Genomic DNA, 10,039 nt, shown 5'->3' with positions numbered 1-10,039 from the left:
TGTCAACATCCATGAGCATCACTCATGTCAATCAACATAAACATTCATGGGCATCACTATGTCAATCTAGTTTCGAAAGCTTCATTTACAGAGCTCTAGCTTCAAAAGCTTCATTTACAAAAACTATAGCTTCAAAAGCTTCATTTACAAAAGCTTTAGCTTCAAAAGCTTCATTTACAAAGCTCCAACTTCGAAAGCTTCATTTACAGAGCTCTATCTTCAAAACTTCACTTGCAAAGCTTCACCTACAAAGCTTCAGTGCAGGGTATACAAATACCGCCTTCGAACAACTGCCACTTCGGCCCATACATGGATTCAATTTGAAGTCTCCAACCAACAGACTCTATTGACCGAAAACTTGGGGACTACATTATGTACCATATATTGGGCCTCAACTGGGCCTCATGAAAAATACTTGGGGGACTTAGCCCATTATTTATGTATTGAGGAGCAATCCCTTATTCTATAAAAGGGACTCCCTCACTTTTATTAGAGAGCACCCATTATTCATGTACTGATGAGCGAGCCCTTATTTTATAAAAGGGACTCCCTTACCATCATTAGAGAGCATCGCCGCCAGCTGAGCAACCGTCTCGCTGCGAGCATCACTCCTAACCCATTATTCATGTACTGAGGAGCAATCCCTTATTTTATAAAAGGGACTCCCTCACCATCATTAGAGAGCATCGCCGCCTGCTGAGTAACCACCTCACCACGAGCATCAACTCCTAGCCCATCACTTATGTATTGAGGAGCGAACCCTTATTCTATAAAAGGGACTCCCTCACCATCAACGCCATAAGCCGAGCTAACCAAGGCAACATAAGCCATAAACAGAGCAACCTCTCAACATGTGGTACTTCTAGTTGAGCATCATTTCACTTTAAGTACCGCCTCATATCAAGTATCAGTTCAAGACGACATCTTGTTACTTCGGCCCACATATGGACTGAATTTCAAGTCTCCAGCCAAAAAAATCTCTTGACTGAAGACTTGAGGGATTACCATTTGTACCATACTTAAGGCTTCCGTATTTAGATCTCGTATAAATACTCGAGGGACTCAAATGTAATTATGTAATAAAGGAAGGGGCAAATATGTAATAAGTGAGGAGCCCTTATTCTATAAAATGACTCATCACACTCCTCATTAGAGGAGGCAAACTCTTAGGCCTGAAGCCCCCTCACCCTCTCACATCCCCTCTCACATTACAGAGGTTCTCTCCCTCACAGTCCTCTTAGAGAAATACAATATCAGTGTGGACGTAGCCCAAACATTGGGGTGAACCACGATACATCTTGTGTTATTTACATTTCTTGCATATTCACGGTCGGATTTACGTTGTTCCAAGACCCCTCCGGTTTTGTGCATCAACAAAGATGTATTTTATATGCGAATGAGATTCTATATATTAAACTTATGTTTAACCATATATCATGATTGAAATGTAGTTTATATGCAATTGAGAATCTGAGATGTATTTGGCTGATGTGTTCTTGATTGAAGCATACAAGAGGAAATGATGAGTAATGAGTTATATAAACCACGATATGAAACATATGGTGTACCATCTTGTGTTTTGAGTAACACAAAAAATTTCTCTAGAAATAGAAACTTTAGGTTGGTTAAATAATTATTTCAGTCTTAGGCCATGTGTAATGGTTGGGTTAAAGTTTAAAATTTAAGCTTTAAACCCACCCCAATTGCTTTCCAACTATTGTCCTTTAAATAACCCATGTGGGGAAATGTGGGCCATATTCCACGCAAGTTTTAAGCCTGGGTTAAAGATCTAGGCCCGCATTATGTGTAGACGCGTTGAACAAATGGGGTGCAGCTAAATTTTACTCCGGAAGCTTAACACGCGACAAAGCTGCACTCACTAGGTCCCAGTGGCTGACAACTTTTTTCAGCCACTACTCGGGAGCATAATCAGGAACGAAGTCAGAAATCTATATAGATGGGGGCATCCTCAAACAATAAAGTTATAAATCAAGAAGCTCATGAAATTATCAAACAAAACACATATATTAATCCATAAGGTTTTCATACAACATATTATAATATCTCTCGACACATTTTCATCTTTTAAAAGTGTTGCATGACAATTTCATTACCAATACTATCAAACATCACTCTCTATAAAAATAACCGTATTATCATTCATCTCTTAATCTCCATTCAATTTCTTAATCAATTCTTCATAAATTTCATATCCAAAAATGTTGTATCACATGGGATTGCTATATGCATTGCATTTTTTCCATGCACACTGTTACAAAACCTAGTGGGGGCATCCGCCCCCTTTGGGGCCAAGGTGGCTCCGTCTATGAGCCTAATGAGTAATGGCTCTTTCAACCATGAATGGGCCATTGGTTGATCTAACGGTTTAGATTCAATTTTTTTTTATATTACATTAAATTGAACGACTATGATAGAATATGAGCAAATGTAATAGTAAAAAAAAAAGTCTAAAGGCACAAAATTAAATCCAGTGCTAAAACAAATACAAACTATATTTAACTCAAATATCACCCAAAAACTCTATAAAGGGTGGTGCTATCCATACGCTATTTTTACCTTTCACACATCCTCTTAATTTCGGACGTCAGATAGAATGAGCTGAAGAAAATCTAATGACAGAAATTAACCGGGGGGGGGGGTGTGTGAGAAGTAAAAATGTATAGGTTGTGTGATTTTTTTATTATTAATCTAAATTCCAATTTAATTTTTGTTAACATGCTCATAAAAATAAATTAGAATATATATAAAGTTTATTTTTTTTAACGTTAAGGCAAAAATATATTGACACACCCTGACTCGGAATGTCCACTAGAATTCCGAATCGAGTTGTGCTGGCTGACACCTGGAAGGTGACGAAGCCATAAAGTATGGTGATGTGGAAAATGTGAATAAATGGAGTGATGTTGCCGTCGAGATCGTCCGAAAAAGCCCTAAAACTCACGACCACTCGCCAGAAAAATTCTAGAAATGTTTTTCCCCAAAGGTTTTGCATCCACACCACTCCAAAATGTCTCAAAATATCCTTATCTAGTCTAAACATAATTTTATAGCGGTCTAAGGTGCTTACCTTAATCAAAAGGTTCAAGATCTCGTTGGAGTCACCACACCGTGACTACACAATATTGGGGGTGAAAAAGGATGAGAGTAGGACGTGAGGGAGAAAAGGGAAAGGTTCTGATGGTTGTAGACTTGTAGCGTGTCTGCAAGTATGTGTGTGTGTGTTGCGTCGGGGACAAGAGCACCGAGAGAGGGAGAGGTGTGGGAGAGTGTGAGGGAGAAAAGGAGAAGTTTCTGGAGTGGGGGGGAAAAGGCATGGGTAGGATGGGTAAATAATAAGGCCCTTAATTGGGCCATAGGATTTAAACCCTAAAAATCGGTCCAAAGAAGAAATAACCCAACCCAAAATAGAATTTCGCCCATTCCACTTCTTAATTCATGCCATTGTGCTCGTGACGTCGAGCACCATTTAATTTCGTGATCGAGAAAATAATTTAAAACTATATATATCCATCCTCGTCACTAAACCACGAGGGCATTATCGACATTTTACATACTTGGGAATAAAATATATAATAATTCGGGACAAGCTGTTACATATATCGACATCATTCTATAATATCAAATTTAAAATTTGTCATATTTATTGAACGGAAAAAAAAAAAGAGTTATAACTTAAAATTCTCTTGGTTAAATTTTTAAAATTAAAATTTAACCCCAATATTTTAAAAATTTAACCCCAATCATTGCACATAGTCTCATAGTATCATCAATTATCCTTCATTTTTCAAATTTCTTTATATTACTATTTCTTGCATGCACTCTTCTTCCATCTTTAAAACAAGAATGGTACTAGGAGGTCACCCTAACAATTTTCTTAATATAAAAAGTAAAAAGAAAGATATAAAAACGAAACAATTTTAAAACAAGCTCTTTAAAAGGGTGTGAGCACCCGTCAATGTTATACCGTCAAGAATCCATAAGAGTTTTCCTCCAACCAGGAGGTCAATCACAGCGCGACACGTGTCGACATCAGAAGCCAATCATAGCGCGACACATGTCAACATCAGAAGCCAATCACAACACGACACGTGTCAATGTCAGAATGAAACTAGAAACTATCTTATATAAATAGAGATCATTCTCTCACAATATTTCCTAATGTCATTTGTACTAAATCATTCACTAGTACTCACTAAAGGAGAGCTTGAACCTATGTACTTGTGTAAACCCTTCACAATTAATGAGAACTCCTCAACTCCGTGAGCGTAGCCAATCTGGGTGAACCACGTACATCTTGTGTTTGCTTCCCTGTCTCTATTCATTTACATACTTATTCACACAAGTGACCGAATCAACTTAACGAAAGTCACAAACTTAACATTTTTTGTTATACTAAAATTCTCATTGATTTTGTGCATCACCATGCTGTAATAACGATATGCAGTTGTGTTTCAGATATTTTGAAAATGAATTTGTCAAACCAAATTCGTTGAGTGACTCAAACCTTGTAAATGTAAATATCGTGATCATGTAATTGACATTTGACAACGTGGAGGGGTTACGTGTCTACTGTCTTGCAAGAGGGGGCGCCACGTGCAGTCTTGTTTTTGTCTGATCAGATCAGATGAGATGTTGAACGGTAGAGGACGTCATCAGCTGAGTGTTGCATGCTCTTATTAAATATATATATATCTTTCAGGGAGATGATTCATTCTTCATTTGAGATATTTGCGGAAAACTTGAGGCTGTTTAATTGTTTGTGATATATTTGGTTATAATTATAAACTAGCCTGGAATTAGGTAAGACGATGGCCGTGGCGCAGACAGACCCAGCAGCAGCAGCAGCAACGAGAAGACATGATGATGATGATGAAGATCGGGTGATGATATACTTGCCCTTCTCTAATCGTGTGAAGCTCCAGAAACTACCCCTCCTAACTGATCATCTCTCGCTCGGATCAGATTTAGACCTAGTTCAAAGTAACCTCATCAACACCAACCCACTAGAACACAACCCCTTCTTCTCCCAGTCCGATTGTTTCTACATAGCCCCATCTGATGTCGTCCTCCGCCACATCATCTACGACTACAAACACCCTCAACCGAAAGCTGCAGCAGCAGGTGGAGGTGGCGGTGAAGAAGAAAAACAAGGCTACTCTAGTACTACTACTAGTGCCTTGGCATACCACCGCGCCGGCCCACGACGCCAAATCTTGTTCGATGCGTCCAGGATCAAGGCGGCTATTGTGACCTGCGGTGGCCTCTGCCCGGGTCTCAACACCGTCGTCCGAGAGCTCGTTCTTGGCCTCTGGGATCTCTACGGAGTCCGCCACATTTTTGGCATCAAGGCTGGCTACCGTGGCTTTTACTCTACGGAACCCCTCCCACTCAACCCCAAGCTTGTTCACAACTGGCACAAGAACGGTGGCACCCATCTCCAGACCTCCAGAGGTGGTTTTGATCTTCAAAAGATTGTCGATGCCATCCAACATCGCGGCTATAATCAGGTTGTCATTCATGCCAATCAATTTGAATTAATTCCTTTACTATTTGAGTTATATATTCCTCTAGTACGCAACCCCACCCCTCTTTAGTTTATTTCTAAATTAAACGAAAATTGTGTGGTGGTGATTTCTCTATGACTTGATGATGATTATCTACTACCTAACCTAGCTACACATGTAAAAGTAACTTTGTTTAATGCCCAGCTGATGCTAGATGTATTTGGATCAGAAGTGTTCTCTTAGTTATCAGGTTACCAAAGAATTCATGAGCACCCATTTTAAGATTTGATATCAAAATAGAGAATAAATGGATGGTCACCCATTTTTCAATTTGGTATCAAAGGGGGATTATAAATAGATGTGTTTTAATCTCAAACACTCATGTCAAATTCAATAGTAGGCATGGGTATTAAGAATTTTTAGTTCGAGAGGATGGGGCGTATTTGTATGCGACTACACAAAAACTAAGCATTTGCTATAACAGGTTTAAAACTATGTTTGTAGAGAATGTAGCAACTTTTAGCCCAAACACAGCTACAAGTGATGGCTAGAAGTGTCACAAAATACAGCTATAAGTGACTTGTCTAATAATTTCTTAGCCTGATACGATGATAAGTGATGACTAAAAGTGTCGCAAAACTTAATTTTTTGTTTTGTGTCTTTCTATCAGAATTATCAAAACCATGAATTGTGTTCTAATAAACTCAGTTGCCACATATATATATTTATATTTATATTTGAAGGTACCGAGTACCATCGCTTTTATATATGTGTACCAACAAAACATGATTGTAATGGTAAATGGTTATGTTATGAATGACCCGAGCTAGTTGAGTTATTAACTTTATCTGCTCTGATAATCTCCATAGATAACTAATATGCATATTATCAAACAGTTGTACATCATAGGTGGAGATGGCACGATGCGCGGGGCTGTTGAGATATATCATGAGATATGTCAGCGCAAACTGAAAATTGCGGTGACTGGAATTCCAAAAACTGTGGACAATGATGTAGGTATCATTGACAGGTCTTTTGGGTTCCAGACAGCGGTAGAAATGGCGCAGCAGGCAATCAGCGCAGCTCATGTGGAGGCGGAAAGTGCAGTGAATGGAATAGGGTTGGTGAAGCTAATGGGTCGAAGTACAGGGCATATTGCTCTACATGCAACACTGAGCAGCCGTGACGTGGACTGCTGCCTAATTCCTGAAACTCCATTTTACCTGGAAGGAAAAGGAGGGCTATTTGAGTTCCTTGAGCAGCGATTGAGGGAGAATGGACACGCAGTGTTAGTAGTGGCTGAGGGAGCTGGACAGGATCAAATGATCGAGGCTAATAACAATGATCATCATGCTGATAATAATAAGGATGAATCAGGGAACCCAGTGTTCCTTGACGTTGGGCAGTGGTTGAAGTCGGAGCTAAACAAGTGGTGGAAGAGGGAGCACCCAAATGAGCTCTTCACTGTCAAGTACATAGATCCGACATACATGATACGCGCGGTTGCTGCAAATTCAACAGATAACTTGTACTGCACACTGGTAGCGCATTCAGCAATCCACGGAGTCATGGCAGGGTATACTGGATTTGTGTCTGGCCCCATCAACGGAAACTATGCTTACATTCCACTGGAAGAGGTTGCCAAGGCTAAAAATGAAGTCGACACGAGAGACCACAAATGGGCCTGGGTTAGATCGGTCACCAACCAGCCTGATTTTCATATATACAGCAACGACGACAAGGCCTGACTATTAAAATCAACCATGCATGCACTACAAAACAGTAATCATATTTACTTCTCTCTTCTGAGTCTTCTCTGTATTGATGATTGATCAGGCTTTAATTTGATCTCTACCTAGTTTGATGTTTCCAAATAATTAACCTCCACTAGCTGCCACCTTCAGAATAAAGGGTAAATTCCTACCCGCATTTTAAACTTTGTAATAGTTATGTAGTAGTCATATTGTAGGACAATTCGGAGATTTTATTTACTGCTATCAATTTCAATTTTTTTTATTTTCTTTTTTTATACTTGCTTAGAAATTCATAATAAATATACTCAGGGCTCAAAATATGATTATACTGCATCCAAATATTCTATAACATTTTCTTTAGCGGCGGATTCAGGAAAAATTATAGGAAAACTAATGAAAAATGCTTAAAAACTTTGAGTTTAACGATAAGGAAAAAATAAAAGGTAAAGTGAATAGTACTAGGATTGACTTTTTAGTGTAAAAATGTGGTTTTTCGTTAAAGTGAACAGTACGGCGGATTTTTCATTAAAACTCCCAAAAATTATTCAGAGGTTTACATGTAGAAATTCACAAATATTTTTTAGACATGTAATAACTTTAAATTAAATAATAGAATCTCAGATATGTGATAATTTTAATTAAGTCATAGTTCTATCATTCAAAATTTAAAAAACAAATAACAGTACAGTTATAACTGTGCATTACGAGTTTTTATATTTTAAAGGTGTTGCTTTATAGCTTCATTATTAATGAAAAAAATAACATTGCATTTAATATAAATTACGATGCTAACACTCAATCATCTTCCATTTTGTGAGGTAATGAACTTTTATTCACAACATCATAGTGAAAAAGACTCCATCCACTAAGCAGAAGCAACTGTAGAAACAAAAAAAAAACAAATCTACTATTCATAAAAGAAATTTAAATTCAGTTATTCGGTTATGCAATAAATTTCATAATATTCAAATTTTATTATTCATAAAATAAATTATTTAATAAGTTATGAAGAAGTTACTTTGAAATCTGAAAGATTAAATTTAGGTGGTTGTTGGAATGATCGCGAAAGTGTGGTGGTAGAAGTTTGGGCGTTAGGAAGTGAGTTTGGTTGGATTGGGAGTTGAGAATTAGAATTGAAAATTTGGAATTGAGTTTTGGGATTGGGGTTTGCTGATTCTGTTTTTTTTATTTTAAGTTTTAGCGTATCTTTTTTGTTTCGTTGTTGCATTTTTATTTTACTTTTTATAAAGTGATTTTGTCGAAAAATGCGTCGTATTGGCCAGGTCATATTTAAGAAAAAAATAATAATAAAAATAGCGACTCTTCTTTAAAATATTTTATTAAACAATTAGAATGCTTGTATAAAGACCAATTTCAACCTTCAAAAATACATTACCTAAATTATCCATGAATATTCACTAGAGTGCAAAAGGTTAGCTAGCTAACCCTCCTTGCATGTAAGTGCGTCTGCCTCTGTTTAGCAACCGCCAAAAATTTATTGCGAATCCTCAAATGGAAGGAATCTTTCAGTGTGACCGTCACACGAGATGGTACACCACATGTTTTCATATAAATGGTGAGATATGTATGTTAAAAGGTTAATAACTTAAAAATTAAAATTTTCTGCCACTTACATAGAAACACGTGGTGTACCATCCATGTTCCCGTCACAATTAAAAATTTCTCTTCAAAATGGTCAGATGTTGCATTTTTCTTAAGGAAAACTAATGAAAATGACTTAAAAACTTTGAGTTTTAATGATAAGGACAAAATAAAGGGTAAAGTGAATAGTACAAGGTTTGACTTTTTAGTGTAAAAATGTGGTTTTTCATTAAAGAGAACAGTACCGTGGATTTTTCGTTAAAACTCCATTTTTCTTATGGGTTCGGGTTTGTTGTCCCAAAAGTGATGTCTCATTCATGTCTCCTTCTTTATTTGATTGACACGTGTACTACTACTTAACTATAACATAACTTTGTTAACTTTTAATAAGTTAAAAAAAAAAATAATAAAAAGTAAATTAAAACCAGGCGTAGAGTCTCCCCAGTTCTTGCAAAACACAAAACAATTGACCCCAAATCATAATGAAAGATCAAATTCCAAATTTCCATCCCAATTTTCCCTAGAAACAAACTGAAAATTCTCTTTCCAGGAAGTCAAAGAAGCCGAAAAGAAAAGCATCACCGCTTCGTCGACGGTGGGTGAGGTGGTATCTCTGCTCGATTTCAATGCCAGTTCGGGTCTTTCATCACAGAGCTTCGAGCCACCATTTCCATGGCCGATAACAAAATCAATTGCATATGGATTCTTCTTTTCCATCAATGGCGAACTCGCCTGTAAACAAATGATGTCTTCAATTTTTTTTCTTCGAACCCCGGTGCGCCCACATCCCGCCCCAGATCCGTCAATCTCCATCCCAAAAAGCCTATTGGAATAAGTCAATATTTAAAATAAAAAGGAATGTAAATATCTTGAAATTATTAGAGTCATGTTTTAGGAAGGATATTGTGTCATTTACTTTGTTTTATTTTGTAACATAGATTGTATGTACTATTTATTCAAAATATGCAATACATGAGAATTAAGCCGTAAAATTCTATTTGGCATCAGAGCCTAGTTGCCGTAACCCTAACCAGAAAAATCTTGTGCCGTTGTGCTGCCAAGAAATTTGCAAAGGCTGTGCGTGCTGCCTTTGCCGTGAGTAAGGATCTTGGAGTTTTGTCCTTTTCCCTTTGGTGATTCTAACCCTTACATGTTGCC

General features: G+C 37.4%; 1 protein-coding gene across 1 annotated transcript; it reads left to right on the top strand.

Annotated features, from left to right (window-relative positions):
* Window positions 1-4,730: 4,730 nt before the first annotated feature.
* LOC114825052 (ATP-dependent 6-phosphofructokinase 2) lies at window positions 4,731-7,542 on the top strand. The gene is made up of 2 exons (XM_029103382.2): window positions 4,731-5,528; window positions 6,422-7,542. The coding sequence occupies exons 1-2, from the start codon at window positions 4,830-4,832 to the stop codon at window positions 7,271-7,273; spliced, it is 1,551 nt and encodes a 516-aa protein (XP_028959215.1). The 5' UTR covers window positions 4,731-4,829; the 3' UTR covers window positions 7,274-7,542.
* The last annotated feature ends 2,497 nt before the right edge of the window (window positions 7,543-10,039 follow it).

The sequence above is a fragment of the Malus domestica genome, chromosome 05, assembly GCF_042453785.1.
Source record: "Malus domestica chromosome 05, GDT2T_hap1".
NCBI classification, from domain to species: domain Eukaryota; kingdom Viridiplantae; phylum Streptophyta; class Magnoliopsida; order Rosales; family Rosaceae; genus Malus; species Malus domestica.
This window is presented reverse-complemented; position numbering and strand designations above follow the sequence as displayed.

Coding starts and splice junctions, on each gene's coding strand:
- LOC114825052 (XM_029103382.2), top strand. CDS start 4,830: ATGGCCGTGGCGCAGACAGACCCAGCAGCAGCAGCAGCAACGAGAAGA. Junction 5,529..6,421: donor AACATCGCGGCTATAATCAG/GTTGTCATTCAT, acceptor ATTATCAAACAG/TTGTACATCATAGGTGGAGA.